At 41.7% G+C, this 19,008-nt stretch overlaps 2 protein-coding genes across 2 annotated transcripts in view; both read right to left on the bottom strand.

Moving 5' to 3' along the window:
• Positions 1-88: 88 nt before the first annotated feature.
• LOC141766869 (protein NLRC3-like) lies at positions 89-18,796 on the bottom strand. The gene is made up of 8 exons (XM_074634044.1): positions 18,760-18,796; positions 18,484-18,619; positions 13,293-14,525; positions 7,499-7,663; positions 4,647-4,820; positions 3,840-4,013; positions 1,484-1,657; positions 89-730 (listed from the first exon to the last, which is right to left on the bottom strand). The coding sequence occupies exons 1-8, from the start codon at positions 18,794-18,796 to the stop codon at positions 718-720; spliced, it is 2,106 nt and encodes a 701-aa protein (XP_074490145.1). The 3' UTR covers positions 89-717.
• Positions 14,397-19,008, bottom strand: part of LOC141765520 (uncharacterized) — a 35,046-nt gene continuing 30,434 nt past the window's right edge. The window contains exon 6 of the mRNA XM_074631557.1: positions 14,397-14,489. The gene's annotated coding sequence lies outside the window, so the exon portion shown is untranslated. The remainder of the gene's footprint in view (positions 14,490-19,008) is intronic.

Below are 19,008 nucleotides of genomic sequence, written 5' to 3'. Positions count from 1 at the left end.
ACTTTAGACAGTTGATCAGCAGTAAAGTGCTGTTTTTTAAGAATACATTATAGTTCAGTTAAAAAACGGCCTATGAGCATAATTTAACTCCTCCTCCCAGCCCTCGCTCCAGCCTCGGTCTGAGTCTCATTCACATGAACGAAGGAAGGGAAATAACTCTGGATTCAGCTATTAGTGTGTTTTAAAACTTTTAGGACCTAATGATTTAAATAAGGACTATTAGAGTGTTCATACTGGGGAGTTGATTCATCTAAAAAAAATTGTCCGCTGAGTTACAGACATCTTTCCCAATGTAAGTCAATGGGAAAAAATATTTTTGGGCCCGATGTCATCACGTGACGGACACGGAAGTTGTAGTACCGCAACTATGAAAATGGGCATCAAAGCCCGGCGTTTTTCCTGAGCGCTTGGTTTTAATAGGGTAACTTTAATAACTATGTAGAAATATGTGGAAATAAACAGCAAAACTCCATTGTTCCACAGAGTGGAGCTGCAACACAAAGCAAAGTAGAAAGATCTATTTAAATGTGTTAATCTACAGTAATGTTGCCATAAACTGAACTATTCTGCAGAGGCATTTTGGGTTCAGAATATATGAATGAATAAAAAATAAGACAAAATAAGATCCAGGGCCAGGTGGTGAACCTCTGCTGATCATCAGGACACAGCTGATCCTCTCAGCACATCCACTTTTCTGATCACTCACTCTGACAGAGATCACTCCTTCCATCTGATGTGAGAAGAAGAGAACAGAAGTCATGGATCAGTGTTTACAGAGACTCCCTTCATCAGCTGTCAGTCACTGATGCAGCACACAGTTCATTTATAAAACTCATTGGCAGAACCAACCTCAATATCTCTGCTCACTACTCAATATCTCCAACATTAACCGCAATTTATGCTCTAGTAAATTCATTAGTATGGTCGTTCCTATGGTCTTCACCTCCTCTGGTCGTCACTCATTCCAGTTTACTGGTCCTAGTGACTGGAACGAGTTACAAAAGACACTTAAACTCCACACCCTCATCCCGTTACCCTCCTTTAATAACTCTTTGCGCAGACCACATCATGGTTACTAAATGTAACCATGGTTCTATCAAATAAGAGCCAGTGATTTGAGGCTTCAGTCAGACTGATCTCAGAACTGTGACAGAGATAAACTGATCAATGAGAGAACAAAGACTTTCTGATCAGGTTTGATGGTACGACAGTTTGATGGATGAGGACCACTGTCTCTATACATGTTGTGATGCTGTCAGCTGTAATCCAGCTTTATTTCCTGGAGACATGAACACAACAACAACATCTTCTTCACATCAACTCTAACACATGATCATAACAAGCTTCTGGCTGATCTGATTGGCTGACTGTTCTCTCTCTCTCTTTCTGTTTGTCACCGTTCTCCTCTCACAGCTTAACTGAGGAAACACATCACAACAATACTGCTGAAACCAGCATGGACCGACTCCGACCCTCTACTGACCTCAGAGTCTCTAGTCTACAGTTTGGACTCTCCTCAAGATCAGACAGTAGCTTCACATCTGAATCCTTCAGGTTGTTGAGGCTCAGATCTAGCTCGCTCAGATGGGAGGGGTTGGACTTCAGAGCTGAGGCCAGAGAAGCACAGCTGATCTCTGACAAACTGCAGCACCTCAATCTGAATAAAGAATAAATGATGAAGATAAGAATCACTTTATAATCCAATCAGATGTGTTCAGGATTTAAATGTGTAGCTCAACATTACTATGTCCTAATCAATGAGCTTTTCCCTAATATGAGTAAAGTGACTTTGTTATTGTGTTATTGTGGATCATCATAATGCCAGCCTTCTACAGACATCATCCAAATGTCACCACAACATTTATACACCTATTCATGTCAATACACATCAATATCATGCTGCTGATCTCTGTGTTGATCTATGTGTGTGTGTGTGTGTGTGTGTGTGTGTGCGCTGAATGATCAATTTCAATGATCAGACATTATTTGTGGAATATGTTGAAATTAACCGAAACCAAAAAAAATATTTCTACTTCATGAAGTAAACTTCATCAATTTTAAACCAATATTAGTTCAGAGGATCTTCTGTATCCAGATGTGACCATTTACCAACAATGATAAACATTAATTTACTTTAACAACTAACAGTGGACATTTTCTACACTTTCTTTAAGAAACACAAGTCTTTTGTGACTGCAGACTAAATTTAGTTAAAGAAACATGAAAATATGAAAAAAAGAAAATTAACAACTTTATGGATGTAAGTTATGTTTGTACATACATTATGTTCAATTGTTAATTAAAGATATAAGATCTATAATAGTAACAGAGAGTCAGTGAACTGACCTCAGAGTCTCCAGTCTACAGTGTGGACTCCAGAAAACCATACAGGAGCTTCACTCCTGAATCCTGCTGCCCGTAGTTGTAACTCATATCCAGTTCTCTCAGATGGGAGGGGTTGGACTTCAGAGCTGAGGTCAGAGAAGCACAGCTGATCTCTGACAAACTGCAGTCCCTCAATCTGAATAAAGAATAAATTATGTAAATTTAGAAGACAACGTTCCTGCTTGAAATCATTCAATGTTGAATAATCTGTTCAGAGCTGAAGAAAGTTTAGAACGTAGAAGTTTAGAAAATGTAAACTCCAGACACCTGAAGCCAACAGGATGCAGGTTAAAAACGGTAAATACAAAAAGTGAAACAGAGCTCTACAGGTCAATGAAAGCCCGCACCTCCAGACACGCGAACAGTTTCTTTCCCTGGGCCATACGGACACTGAACAAACAATAAATCTGTGCAATATTAATATACTGAATGTGAATACATTTATCTGTGCAATATATCCCTGATGCAATATACACCTCAAGTGCAACTTTGTTTACATTTTATTTATTACATCTACCCTACCTATTTTACAAGTGCAATTACCTCTGTTTACATTACATCTATTTTAATATTTTATAAATGTAACACTTCTGTTTATACTTATTTATTACATCTACTTTACCTGTTTTATTTGCTTTATACCTGTGTGTTTTACCTGTTATATGTTTTATCTGCCTAGTTTAGTCTTGTCAAGTATTTGTTTTAAAGCACTGACCAGAAGTGGCAACTGTGAATCTCGTTGTATTTAATACAATGACAATAAAGCTTTCTATTCTATTTTATTCATTAATATTAATGACAACGTGCTGCTACTTCAATAAAGACGTAGTGACTTCACCTCTTAAACTCTGACAGCTCCACTAGTCGATGCATCTATACAAACTCATGATGATTAGCCAAACACAAATAAAAATCCACAGAAATTGATTCAAGATTCAACTTGAGATCTCAAAGTTTCCAAAGATGCCAAATATGTCAGGATGGATTTGGGGGGAAATGTGAACAAAAGATATATAAGATAAGACATCTATAGTATATATTTTAGAAATAGTGGAGTTATAAAATCAAAGCATCTTCAGTTTAAAATATTCAGTCAGTATAAGCATCATATAGCTTCATACAAGTTATAGAAAAAACAACTACTGCATATATTTATTATTGTCTGTTAGTTGAAATAGATATTATTTATTTGTTCTTTATATTTATGTATTTTTTTAATGATTTATTTTAACATGATGGAAGTCAAGTGTTGTGATATATTAAGGTTTTAAATGTGTAGCTCAACATTGCTGTGCCACAGTCAATGGACTAAACCACTGAAGAAGAAAATGTACTTTAGCATTAAGATACTCCGTGTGGATCAGTATAATATCAGCCTTATGTCTACAGTTTAGTGTCACCACAACTTTCAAATCATATTAATCTCAGTACAGAAGTGAAAAATGGTGTCTGACCTCAGAGTCTCCAGTCTACTGTGTTGACTCTCCAGAAAACCACAGAGAAGCTTCACTCCTGAAGCCTGCAGCTTGTTTTCATTCAGCTCCAGTTCTCTCAGATGGGAAGGGTTGGACTTCAGAGCTGAGGCCAGAGAAGCACAGCTAATCTCTGACAAACTGCAGAAACTCAATCTGAATAAAGAATAAATTATGTAAGTTTAGAAGACAAAGTTCCTGCTTGAAATCATTCAATGTTTAATAATGTGTTCAGAGCTGAAGAAGGTTCAGAACGTAGAAGTTTAGAAAATGTAAACTCCAAACACCTGAAGCCAACAGGATGCAGGTTAAAAACGGTAAATACAAAAAGTGAAACAGAGCTCTCATTAATGTTAATGACAACTTGCTGCTACTTCAATAAAGATGTAGTGACTTCACCTCTTAAACTCTGACAGCTCCAGTTGTTCATCCATCTATACAATCTCATGTTGTGCAGCCTAACACAAATAAAACCCCACAAATTGATCCAAGATTCGACTCAAGATCTCAAAGTTTCCAAAGATGCAAAATATGTCGGAATGGATTTTGGGGGAAAGGGAAGAAAATCAGGCAACAAAAAAATCAGGAAAAGTACATTTGCTACTTACACAACGTGGGCGCTGGGCATGACAATGACAAATGCGTCAGTGCTGTGCACCGCTTTGCGCTGGGTGTAAGATAGGGCCCTCAGTGTGGATCAGTATAATATCAGTTATGTTTGCAGTTTAGTGTCACCACAACTTTCACATCATATTAATATCAGTACAGAAGTAAAAAATGGTGTCTGACCCCAGAGTCTCCAGTCTACAGTGTGGACTCTCCAGAAAACCACACAGGAGCTTCACTCCTGAATCCTGCAGATTGTTGATTCTCAGATCCAGCTCTCTCAGATGGGAGGGGTTGGACTTCAGAGCTGAGGCCAGAGAAGCACAGCTGATGTCTGACAAACTGCAGCTCCACAATCTGAATAAAGAATAAATGATGTAACTTTAGAAGACAATGTTCCTGCTTGAAATCCTTCAATGATTAATAATGTGTTCAGAGCTGAAGAAGGTTCAGAACGTAGAAGTTTAGAAAATGTAAACTCCAAACACCTGATGCCAACAGGATGCAGGTTAAAAATTGTAAAATACAAAAAGTGAAACAGAGCTCTCATTAATATTAATGACAACGTGCTGCTACTTCAATAAAGACGTAGTGACTTCACCTCTTAAACTCTGACAGCTTCACCAGTGGATCCATGTATACACACTCATGTTGTGCAGCCAAACACAAATAACAAGTGGTCCCTTCATAACACAACTACACTGTAAGAAATTACTTCATAAGTTCAACTGAAACTAATATGAAGATTCAGCCATGTGAGTCTGACAAATCAAGTGGGTGTTTCGTAGGGCTGGGACGATTCAACGATATGTATTGTGATTTTTAAGTATTGCGATTCTTCAAGTGATTTGATTTTTCGATTTATTGTGATTTTTGTTAACGTTTTTTACACTAGACCATGGGAAAAAGTTTAATCATACACTTCTAGGGACTTTTACTTTGGAAAATATTTAAATTAGAACAGTAAGAATGTATGATTTTCAGCATGTCTGTAGTCAGAGATGTCCTGAAGTCAAATATATCAGTCATTGTCAGGAATTATGTATCGTTTTTTTTCCAGCAACCCAAAAATATAAAGAATACAGACATTTCCCTCACAAATTAGTGGGACATGCAATGATTTATACTTGATTTATACTATAATCAATCAATCTTATTTCCATATATGTATCTTGTATATACAGTTCCCTTTGTTAACACCTTATTTTGAAAACCGGACGTAGTGACACGTGTATACTTCCTCTAACTTCTCCAAGGTCATCGCTAGCTCTCCCATCAGCTCCGTTCTCTTTATACATCCATGGTCAGCTCGATTGGGGCCGTTTGAATTCATTTAACATAAATGTCAGTATATGGGTGCTCTACAGTCATATCGTCGGCCCATTTGACCACGGAAATGAGAGTGACGGCTGGCTCGACTGCACGTTACCTTAATACAATAACGTTTCCTGTCCATGACAGAGTTAGCATGCAGCTTTGGCCATGATGTCTAGCCCGGCTTTTCCTGGCAATGTGTGAAACCCAAAGTGTTTCCATACTTTACTGGATGTGTAGTGTTTACCACCAACGTTTTCTACATTCTCGTTTCGGCTCGCTGCGGTTTGTTTTGGTTGGAACGGATTCAATTAAATTCAATTCAATTTATTTTTGTATAGCGTCAAATCACAACAGAAGTTATTTCAAAACGCTTTATATATAGAGCAGGTCTTAGACCATACACCATAGTTTAGAGACCCAACAAGATCCACCAAGCGCGCTGTGGCCAGGAAAAACTCCCCGATTACTGGGAAGAAACCTGGAGCAGAACCGGGCTCAGGGTGGGCGGCCATCTACCGGGATAGATATATATATATATATATAAACTGGAAAAACAAAGTTCGGAAACTTGTGTTTGGTGGATTATTTCTCTGTTGTTAAAATGCTAATTGGCATTGTATTTTACATCGTTGGAAAGCCTGTTTATTTACCTTCGCAATGATGTCCAACTTGTAAGGACCATGCATTTGTAGGATGAGCAGCACAGCTGATTATGTGGGTAGCGCCCAAGAAAAATTTGCCAAAATGCTCCGTCAATGGTAAATATTGTCATATTGTCACAATGGTATTGTGACCATATGGTCACAATAGTATTGTGACCATATGGTCACAATATCGATATTGAAGTATTTTTTCAAAAATATTGTGATATTTGATTTTCTCCAAGTCACCCAGCCCTAATACATCTAACTCAGACTGCTGAAGCCTCTGATTAGTTTAAAATCAACTTTACAGGTCATTTTACATAGAAGAAGACTGTGGATTTAGTCCTCATCTCGTAACACTCAGGTTATACAGGGATTGCTTCACAGACAGAAGGAATGATGACAGACATCAATAACTCTTTGAATGTACATATGAACATGTGAGTATTGTATGGAGATAGAATTGAAAAAAATATGAACCTGCAAAGATGTTTCTGATGCAGAATATTTATTTTGCTTTTGATGGAATCGAAATGTCTGCGGCTTCAAATAATTAGACAATGCTGACATGGAAACAGAGCACAGTTAGATCTGCTGTCAAAAAGAACGTGGGAATAACTTAGAACCCTAAAAACCTCTAATTAGATGGTGTCGTTCATAATCATCACTTATGTGCCTTTAAGTTGGTGCAATGTGTGTTTGTGAGAGTGCGGCACCTTTAGACATGTTCAAATAGAGTGCTACAGGAATGAGTCCTAAAACCCAGAAATGAGTTAGCATTTTAGTACTTCCTGTTCCCTCGTCTGGAAGTCAATGGGTTGTTTGAATGGGTTTTTAGTTAGAAGCCTGAAATAAAGTCTGTGGTTAAAGGTTCAGTGTGTAGGATCTGGCGGTATCTAGCGGTGACGTAAGGAGATTGCAACCAAATAAAGCCTCTCCCGTGTGCCAAGCGTGTTGTAGAGCTACGGTGGCTGACCCAAAAACGTGAAAGTCCCTCTCTAGAGCCATCTGGAGCAGAGCCAGTGCATAGAGAGTGTGTGTACAAACTACATAAGCTACAGTCAGTGAACTGACCTCAGAGTCTCCAGTCTACAGTTTGGACTCTCAAGTCCAGCAAACAGCTTCACTCCTGAATCTTGCAGGTACCTCAGGTCCAGCTCTCTGAGATGAGAGGGGTTGGACTTCAGAGCTGAGGCCATAACTTCCCAGTGAGTATCTGAGAGTTCACATTCAGAAAGTCTGTCATGACACAAAAATGACAAAATATGTTATGAAAGAGGACAGTTTATATTTACTTGATGGATTTGATGACTAAACAGTTTGATATATACTTCTTTGATTAACATTTACTCTTCACATCAGTGGTTCAGCTCATTTTATCATCACTGTTTGACATAAAACAATAATTCTCATCACTCTCTCTCAAACCTGCAGACTTTTAATCTTTGTTTTTCTTTAATCTTGCAGATGAAGCTCAGTGAATAAGTAATAATAATACAGTTGAGAAAGTTGACCTCTCTTTGCTAGCTACCTGCTGCTGTCAGGTTCACGTCCACAAATGGCAAAATCAGTGATTGCTGCCAAACGGTAGAGAAATCCAACAAATTGCGTAATAATATTAGACCTGTGCATAATTAAACATTCAAATAACTAGATATTTTGAAGACTCAATGGCGTTTTGTCAATAACTCTCTTTTCTGAGCATCAAATATATTCAGCTCACAAACACAATTAACGAACCAATAAGGTTGCATTATTTTCAACATAATGTCATCAAAAAGATGTTTTCAGTGTGTCTGCATTAAAAACATAAAATTGATCTTCAGTGTGTATAAGATATCTTGAAAAGTCTGAATTCTACCATTCTGCTGTTATATACTGGGAAAAAAAGTTCGGAAACTTGTGTTTGGTGGATTATTTCTCGGTTGTTACAATGCTAATTGGCATTGTATTTTACATCGTTGGAAAGCCTGTTTATTTACCTTCACAATGATGTCCAACTTGTAAGAATCATGCATTTGTGGGATGAGCAGCACAGCTGATTATGTGGGTAGTGCCCAAGAAAAATTTGCCAAAATGCTCTGCCAATGGTAAACAGTTTATTCTCATAGGGCTACCAGGAAGCCTGCAATGACTGCCCTTCACCGTCAGGCCCGTTTGCGCTGGTGTGGACAACACAGACAATGGAACCTGAATATGTGGGGGAATGTCATGTTCAGTGATAAGTCCAGGTTCTGTCTGCGGAAGTTGGATGGCAGGGTCAAAGTATGGAGACGACGCGGAGAACGCTATGCTGATTGTTGCACCGGTGGAGTAACAGCTTTAGGTGGGGGCAGTGTCATGGTGTGGGGCGGCATCTCCCTTACTGGCAAAACAAGGCTTCTCATCATTGAAGGCCATCTCAATGCAGTGAGATATCGGGATGAAATTCTGCAGCCAGTGGCGATCCCATATCTCCACAATCACGGACCTAACTTCATCCTCCAAGATGACAACGCTCGACCCCACAGAGCCAGGGTTATCACAGACTACCTCCACAATGTGGGAGTAGAGAGAATGGAACGGCCTGCCAAGAGTCCAGACCTTAACCCAATTTAACACTTGTGGGATCAGCTTGGGCGTGCTGTACGTGTTAGAATGACCAACACAACCATGCTTGCTGACATGCAACGAATCCTGGTTGAGGAATGGAACGCCATCCCGCAGCAACTTGTGACCACGTTGGTGACCAGCATGAGGAGGAGGTGCCAGGCTGTTGTGGCTGAGTATGGATCTTCCAACCGCTACTGAGGCTCCTGACGGTGTTAAATAGCCAATATGTCTTGTTGTTCCTTCTAACTGATAGAGAGTTCAATCATCCAAACCACCAAACAACTCAAAACAAGAGTCAACACCAACAGGAGAATAAACTGTTTACCATTGGCAGAGCATTTTGGCAAATTTTTCTTGGGCGCTTCCCACATAATCAGCTGTGCTGCTCATCCCACAAATGCATGATCCTAACAAGTTGGACATCATTGTGAAGGTAAATAAACAGGCTTTCCAACGATGTAAAATACAATGCCAATTAGCATTGTAACAACAGAGAAATAATCCACCAAACACAAGTTTCCGCATTTTTTTTTCCAAGTTTAGATTCATCAGACCACTGTGATTGGTGGAAGCTGTGTATTTCCATCTTTTCTAAATCTGTCCAAGCATCTCCTGAAATTCACCAAACACATAATCCACTGAAGAGCTCGTGTTTAGGTATTATTTTACCGTGTGTCTCTGTAACGTGTTAAAGTCTTATTTTACCGTGTGTCTCTGTAATGCCTTAAAGTATTAATTTACCATGTGTCTCCTTAACGTATTAAAGTATTATTTTACCGTGTGTCTCTGTAACGTATTAAAGTCTTATTTTACCGTGTATCTCTGTAAGGCCTTAAAGTATTATTTTACCGTGTGTCTCTGTAACGTGTTATATGACGAGAGGAAAAGCAGTCCGGTGAGAGTGACTCTTCTCTCTCTTCACACCACTTCAACAAAATACAGCTCTTTCTACAGTTACTATGGTGTCTTCCTGATTTTAGCAGCTTTCCTTTCATCAACTTCTCACAGAACTTCATCTGAATTTATTATCGTTTTCTAGGTTTTTGTTTTGGAAGCCCCTCGTCATCTTCCGTGCTGCTATAACACTCTCCGCCTGAACTGTTACTAAGCACCGACGGGGGCGCTGTTTAAAAAAAAGAAAAGAAGAGGGGGTACTGGCGGGACGCTGACTGATGGGGCCAGGCACGGTGAAACCGAAACTCTGACGAGCGCCATGACGCCTGCCACAAGACTCTACGACAAACGGTTCACAAGTTATGGAAGGGGGCGTGGCTAATGTGTAGGGGGCGGGGATAACCTTCATCATACTAAGTGATATGACACGTCCCACAAGACTCTGCGACAAACGGTTCATAAGTAATGAAAGGGGGCGTGGCTAATGTGTAGGGGGCGGGGATAACCTTCACCAATGAAACAGGAACTCTCTGCTGAGTGATATGATACCTCCCACAAGCCTCTACGACAAATGGTTCATGAGTTATGAAAGGGGGCGTGGCTGACGTATTGGGGCGGGGCTTTGAGTATATTTTTGTATGTACATGTCCTCAGGACTGGACCCTTATCATAACTGAGAAATTTGGGGCAGATCGGACTATTTACAGTTGAGTTACAACAACTTCCTGTTTCATGGCGAATGGCTCAAAATGGCCGCCACGCCACGGTCAGGTCGTTCGGTGAAAACTCACGATTTTGATAACTTTCCATCCTCAAGGTCTTAAGATGGTCCTGACCAAATTCAAGTCGATCTAATTAAATCTGTAGGAGGAGTTCGTTAAAGTACACACCCTATAAAACGCAAAAAATGGGCGAAAATCGCATATTAAATTCAAGATGGCTGACTTCCTGTTGAGTTTTGGCCATACCTCCCAGAGGCTTTTTTATGTGTCTCCACATGTTACATCTGTCTGCAAAATTTCATACATGTAAGTGAAACCGGAGCGAGGATCTCAATTTTTCCAATTTTCTAGAGGGCGCTAGCGAGTCATTTTGCAACGACTAAGCCAGAGACCCTTAAAATATCAAATTTTTCACCGCGTCTGATAAGTGTGCCAAGTTTAACAACTTTTGGGGCATGTTAAGGTCGTCAAAAAGGCGATTCATTTGAGAGAAAAAGAAAAAGAAAAAAGAAGAAACGCTACAGTTTCAAAAAGGCCTTCGCTGGTCCGACGTTGTCGGTGCTCGGGCCCTAATAATAAACATTACAGTTTCAATAGGGCCTTCGCTGGTCCGACGTTGTCCGTGCTCGGGCCCTAATTAAAGCTGCGAGCAGTGATGAACGGGCCCTCGCCCCTCCTCGTGCATCGTGGGGGAACGGCGGGACGGCGACTGACGCGACCAGGCATGGTGAAACTGAAACTCTGACAAGCGCCATGACGCCTGCCACAAGACTCTACGACAATCTGTTCACGAGTTATGAAAGGGGGCGTGGCTAATGTGTAGGGGGCGGGGATAACAATACCAACTTAACAGGCACTCTCTGCTGAGTGATATGACACCTCCCACAAGACTCTACGACAAATGGTTCATGAGTTAAGAAAAGGGGGCGTGGCTTAATGTTGGGGGCGGCGATAACATTCACCAATGAAACAGGAACTCTCTGCTGAGTGATATGACACCTCCCACAAGAGTCTACGACAAACGGTTCATGAGTTATGAAAGGGGGCGGGGCTAATGTGTATGGGGCGGGGATAACCTTCACCAATGATACAGGAACTCTATGCTGAGTGATATGACACCTCCCACAAGACTCTATGACAAACGGTTCATGAGTTATGAAAGGGGGCGGGGCTAACGTATTGGGGCGGGGCCATGACTCTATATTGACATGAAAATGACCTCAGGCCTGGACCACCATCATGGCTGAGAAATTTGGGGCAGATCGGACTAAGTACAGTTGAGTTACAACAACTTCCTGTTTCATGGCGAATGGCTCAAAATGGCCGCCACGCCATGGTCAGGTCGTTCAGTGAAAACTCACGATTTTGATAATTTTTCTTCCTCAAGGTCTAAATATGGTCCTGACCAAATTTAAAGTTGTTCTGATTAAATCTGTAGGAGGAGTTCGTTAAAGTACACGGCCTATAAAACTCCAAAAATGTGCGAAAATCGCATATTGAATTAAAAACGGCTGACTTCCTGTTGAGTTTTGGGAATACCTCCAAGAGGCTTTTTTGTGCGTCTCCACATGTTACATCTGTCTGCCAAATTTTATACATGTAGGTGAAACAGGAGCGAGGGGCTCAATTTTTCCAACAATCTAGGGGGCGCTAGCGAGCCATTTTACAACACTCAAGGCCGAGACCCTTAAAATATCAAATTTGTCACTGCGTCTGATAAGTGTGCCAAGTTTAACAACTTTTGGGCCATGTTAAGGTTGTCAAAAAGGCGATTCATTTTTGTGAAAAAAGAATAAACACTACAGTTTCAATAGAGCCTTCGCTGGCCCGACGTTGTCGGTGCTCGGGCCCTAATTAAAGCTGCGAGCAGCGATGAACGGGCCCTCGCACCTCCCCGCGCGTCGGGGGTACTGGCGGGATGCCGACTGATGCAGCCAGGCACAGTGAAACCAGAACTCTGATGAGCGTAATGACGCCTGCCACAAGACTCTACGACAAACGGTTCACGAGTTATGAAAGGGGGTGTGGCTAACATCTTGGGGCGGGGCTAGAGTATTTTTTGTCCTCAGACCTACTGTTGAGTTTTGGGCATACCTCCCAGAGGCTTTTTTGTTTGTCTTCACATGTTACATCTGTCTGCCAAATTTCATACATGTATGTGAAACCGGAGCGAGGGGCTCAATTTTTCCAATTTTCTAGGCGGGCGCTAGAGAGCCATTTTGCAACACTCGAGCCCGAGACCCTTAAAATATAAAAATTTTCACCGCGTCTGATAAGTGTGCCAAGTTTAACAACTTTTTGGGCATGTTAAGGTCGTCAAAAAGGCGATTCATTTTAAGAAAAAGAATAATAAGAAACACTACAGTTTCAATAGGGCCTTCGCTGGCCCGACGTTGTCGGTGCTTGGGCCCTAAAATGAAGAAGAAGAAACGCTACAGTTTCAATGCTACAGTTTCAATAGGGCCTTCGCTGGCCCTATTGAAACTCGCTAGCATTTGAAACAGCTCAAGAACATCTGTGACAAAATACAACTGATATATTTATGTAATAAACACGTGAAACACAATATTATATTTTAAGAATAATTTATAGTGTGTATATTTGAAGAACTAAACTACGAATCTACACTGATCTATAGAGTTAATCACATCTGGACTTACAGAGCTTTTCTGCAGTTCCTCACAGCTGGAATCAGTCTCAGTCGTCCCGCGTCTGTTGTGTTGTACTTCTCCAGGTCAAACTCATCCAGAACCTCCTCTGACATCTGCAGCATGTAAGCCAGAGCTGAGCAGTGGAACTCTGAGAGTTCCTTCTCTGATCTGTTCTCTGACTTCAGGAACTCTTGGATCTCCTGAAGTACCGAGTGGTCGTTCATCTCCGTCAGACAGTGGAAGATGTTGATACTTTTGTCATGATAGGGATTATACATGTTCATCATCTTCAGGTTGATGATGATTCTCTGGATGATTTCTTGACTGTTGTCTGTCTGACCCAGCAGACCTCCTAAGAGTTTCTGGTTGGACTCCAGAGCGAGGCCATGAAGGAAGCGAACAAACAGGTCCAGGTGGCCATTTTTACTCATCAGGGATTTCTCCATGGCTCTCCTCAGAAAGACATACAGGGTTGAATGAACACATTTTTTCCCCAGGAAGGCCTCCAGTACCTCTGTGTTCCTGTTTGTGTAACAGTGGAACATGTAGACTGCAGCCAGAAACTCCTGAATGCTCAGATGAACAAAACAATAGACTGTTTTCTGGAAGATCACACACTCTCTTTTGAAGATCTCTGTAAAAACTCCTGAGTACACCGAGGCCTCTGTGACATCCAGACCACACCGCTCCAGGTCTTCTTGGTAGAACATGATGTTTCCTTTCTCCAGATGTTCAAACACCAGCCTCCCCAGCTTCAGAAGAACTTCCCTCTCAGCGTCTGTCAGCTCCTGTGGACTCGTCTCACGTCCCTCACCGTACTTCTGCTTCTTCCTCTTTGTCTGAACCAACAGGAAGTGTGAGTACAGGTCAGTCAGGGTCTTGGGCAGCTCTCCTCTCTGGTCTGTAGTCAACATGTGGTCCAGAACTGAAGCAGTGATCCAGCAGAAGACTGGGATTAGACACATGATGTGGAGGCTCCTGGATGTCTTGATGTGTGAGATGATTCTGCTGGACAGCTCTTCATCACTGACTCTCCTCCTGAAGTACTCCTCCTTCTGGGCGTCAGTGAAGCCTCGTACTTCTGTTACCCTGTCAACACATGCAGGAGGGATCTGATCTGATTGGCCGCTGCAGGTCGGGAAGTTATCCAGACGAGAGCTGAGGGAAGCAGATTCCCCTGGATGAGGTTTGTCAACAGCACGTTGACTGATTAGTCCATGAGCCAGGGGGTTGGTCGTGCCACTTTGGAGGGACCAAGTCTCATGGTGATTTTTTTTAAAGGTCTATGTCCCTAGTGTTGGGAAATGCATGATAGCATTGCAGCAATGGTAGCTTTCTATGTGCTATCACTCCTTTTTTCATCCCTCCATCATTCAAATTTTCCCATCTTTTTTTGTCATTTTACACATAGATCCAGTATAAAAGAGGGAAACCAACACACAATGCCATGAAGTCATATATCATTGTAAAGCTTAGACTATAATCTGTCCATTGGTTACATTGTCATGACACTGAGGTCAAGAGAATTTGACCTTTGACCTCTAATGCTGTAACAGGGCAAATTCTGAATGCCACTGCAAATGCCCTTATAACTAACTTCATATTGATCTGATGTGCTAATGGATAGGTCCAGCATAAAGAGTACAAAAAGAGCTTTAAAATTATATATTACATGAATAACAACAATAACAACATTTCTTATCAGAATAAACGTAACTTTGTGCAGTTTGTATCTGATAGAATGTTCAGAACTTTGCATTGGATTCTGTTAGTGGGGCCGTTTGTAAATGGCTTTCTTAGCAGCAGAAACACAAAATAATACAAAAACTCTAAAAACTTTCCTAAGAAATGTATTCTCTACCAGGTTTATCAATTATTTTATGTGTTCCCACTCTTACCCCGTTGTCAATATAAACATGTTACCACTGATGAGGCCCCGATTCAGTAGCAGTGGGTTATAATCCAGGTGATATGTGAAAATGATGTTCACTTTTTCACAACCACATGAAACTTGGTACACTTGAACAGTTTGGGGCCCTGAACATTTTCAGATATGGAACCATCGCAAAAAACGCCTCGTGGCAGCCATGGCGGCCATTTTACTTTCCACCATAACCAAATGATGTATTTTGCATCATATCTCCTGAACCCAACACGATAACACAGAAAAGATGATTTCTACCCTGATGTTTTGATGGCCAACATTTACAATGATATCATACACAATATCATAAACTGTTCAGGTGAATAGTTAATGGTGAATTCAGTGATTTTGTATGAAGCAAATCACAGTATCTGAGAACCTAGGCTAGACGTTACTATATTATATCTGTTGCATGTAAAAGCTTGATCCTTTTGTTCATTAACAATGACAATACAGTGACTGTGAAGAGTTTAACAATATTCAATATGACCTTAACAACTTAGCTTAAAAAGAATTTATGAAACACAAATATTTATGAGCTTCTCTATGCCTTGGAGTATCCACCTGCTGATCAGGATAGATGTTGTAGTGACAGCCAGGTCGTCCACGAATGCTCTTATTGGGGGCTGTCACACTCCAGAATTGGACAAAGAGTCCCTGCCCTTTACTTAAAAATTGTTATTTTAGAAACACATTTGCTGTAGCATTTGTTGTAGAACCTATTCTTCACTGTCTCCTTCACAGTCTCCTCCACATTGACACAGAGCTGTGCACTTAAAGGTGGCTTTTTTGCATTTGCAATGCTCTAGCTTTTCTTGCAGCCACATGTGTCATAGCTGGACACTGAGGAGCTGTGGGTAACATTTGGGACTGGTAAGAACTTCATATACATACCTGCTCATTAGAGGTATAACGATGATTTTACAACGATACTATACGTAACACTTTCCGTGGTTCCGATACAATTCAAGAATGATAGTTGGCTCATCTAGAGCGATATAATACAATTCATCCATCCATCCATCCATCATCCCGTTAGGGATCGCGACGGTGTGGGGGGCTGGAGCTGATCCCAGCTGACATTACACCTTTTATTTGAAAATAATAAAAAGTTCAACTTCAGAACCCGATGCTTCAGTTCTCAAGATACAAGGCAGTGCAACATTTAACAAAAACTGAAGTAAACCAACTTCTATTCAAGTTAAATGAACAGTGGTTTAATCTGCTGCTTCCGTTCTCATTTTCAAAGCAAAAGGTATGCCATGAATGATTTCAGAAAGAAATAATGTTTGCAGTAATGTTAATTTGGGTAATGATGGTTTATATTTTTTGGTATTGGTATTTTCTAGTGTTTGTGATATTGTCATTTAATTATTATTATGTGATGTTGATGATTTGGGAGATTTGGGTATATGGGTGGCACACACAGTTAATATAATCAGCTGTTCACCCGAGGGAAGAGAGGGTGAGTGGGTCGCCGTATTTTTTGATGACTGCTATTTTCTTTTGATCGCTGTTATCATGATTTTGTGCATGTTATAATAACTTGATCATTTTCATTTTGTTCAACGTATTTTTGGATCTCAGTGACTTACTTTGGTAGCATATCGGAGAAGCAAACCGGGCCCAACCTCAGTCTCTCAGCAGCTATTAGTTTGTTTCCTGAAGTCGCTACAGGTAATAATAGTAGTAACAATATTTAACAAAAAATAAAGTGCAGCCAACTTCTCTTCAGGTCGAATGAACAATGGTTTAACGACCTGCTTCTGTTCTCATTTTCAATATTAACGGCAGAGCAATAATATTTAGGGATGCACCGATACCAATACCAGTATCAGGTATCGGGTCCGATAGTGTGCTCATGTACTCATACTAGCAAAACGGTTCCGATACAATGGCACTGATACCACTTTACGGCAGCGTGACGTTAACCTCTTGTCAAATGAGCAGGTAACGTTAGGTGGGGGAGCAGCCATGTCAGCAGTTTGGAGATATTTTACGGTAAACGATAAAGAAAAAAGCCTGTAGTGAGTAGTCTGCAAACTATGCTTTGCTAAACTGTCAAGAAGAGGAGTGAAAAGCAGCGCATTTAGCACAAGCATTTTGATAAAACATCTTAAGAACCAACACAATGCAGCGTTCAAGGAGTTTGCTAATGCTAGCACTTGGAAACAGCAACAACCAACTTTGCAGCAAACGCTGGAGAAGTGAGCGAAAATGTCCGAAGACAACCCACGGGCGGTAAAATTAACAGAAGCTCTTACCCAGTACATCGCTCTTGATGACCAGTCGCTGTCAGTTGTTGATAATACGGGATTTTGCCGTCTTGTCAGTGTACTGGAGCCGAAGTATGAGATTCCCAGCCGTCGCCACATCACAGAAACCGCATTACCAAAGCTGCATGACTTTGTGAAAAAGCACATCAACTGCCTGTTGCAGGACATTTCGGCCTTCAGTTTCACCACATATATCTGGACTAGCAGTTTCAGCCCAATGTCTCTCATCAGTTTAACTGCGCAGTGGGTTTGCACATTGGCCAAACCATAGCAGGTGCACTTGATGATATGCTACAGACGTGGGGCATTCCAGAAAGTTCTGTTCACGGTGTGCTCCGGGACAATGCCAAAAACATGATAAAGGCCATGAGTGATGCAGGACGCCCCGGCCTGCCGTGTGTCACTTACACCCTCCAGCTGGCTGTTAACGAGGGTCTCGGCACAGAGAAGTATTCGTATCGGTACTCAGTATTGGCGAGTACCCAGATGTAAGTACTTGTACTTGTACTCGAAAATAAGTGGTATCGGGGCATCAGCTGCATGCAGTGGGGCACCAGCACGCAGAAATATTTCTGGCATATAGGGCAACCTATATGGTACTACCTCATGTTTTCTCAATTTTACGGCCACCATAAAGGGTGCTAGTAAAGAGCTCAAGGCCTGGCTCCCAAAGGTGGACGAAATAAGGCCTGCCAGGGAGGTTTGAGGCCTGGATACACCGGCACTCCATACGACCCCAGATCTTGTGGCTTCTGCTGGTGTATGCAGTGCCCATAACGACAGTCAAGTCCCTGGAGAGGAAGATCAGCAGCTACTTGCGAAGATGGCTAGGCCTACCCTGCAGTATGAGCAGTGCTGCCTTGTATGTCACCAGTAACATCCTGCAGCTCCCGAACAGTGGCCTCGCTGAAGATTTCATGGTGTCACTGAGAAGGGAAGCTCTCTAGTACGGAGAGTCCTTGGATCCAAAAGAGGCATCTGCCGGCATCCAAATCTGAACAGGCAGGAGCGTCGACAAAGCACTGGAGGTGGCTGAGTCATGGCTGAGGCCAAGGTGGGGTCCGTAGCAATGGGGTGTGCAGACATAGGCTTCTTCCCGGTGACCAGGGTCGACAATGTCCAGGGCAAAGAGTCAGCTGGATGGTAGGGATGGGACTGCAAGGAGCATGGACTAGATGGGAAAGTGCACTGCAACGAAAGATCACCTGGTCAAATATCTGGCAAGCAGACTTCCACCAAATCAGGTTCTTAATCCAGGCTGTTGACGATGTTCTACCAGGTCCAGCAAACCTTAACGCTATCGCTGCCGCCATGACCAAGTGCTTAACACAGTCAATGAGAGTGTAGCCACAGCCATCAACACCAGGCAAAGACCATCACGTTCCTCAGAGCCGGAGAAAAGCCCCACCTACAACCAAGAGCAAAGTCTGGTCTCCTCACCACTGCCACTGACTGGCAACTGGAAGTGGACTTGGGCAAGCAGCTGAAGTTCCCAGCCTGGATAACATCAACACGGCTTCAACCA

This window comes from Sebastes fasciatus, chromosome 4 (genome assembly GCF_043250625.1).
Source record: "Sebastes fasciatus isolate fSebFas1 chromosome 4, fSebFas1.pri, whole genome shotgun sequence".
NCBI lineage: Eukaryota > Metazoa > Chordata > Actinopteri > Perciformes > Sebastidae > Sebastes > Sebastes fasciatus.
Note: the sequence above shows the minus strand (reverse complement) of the source record. Positions and strands in the feature narration are given on the sequence as shown.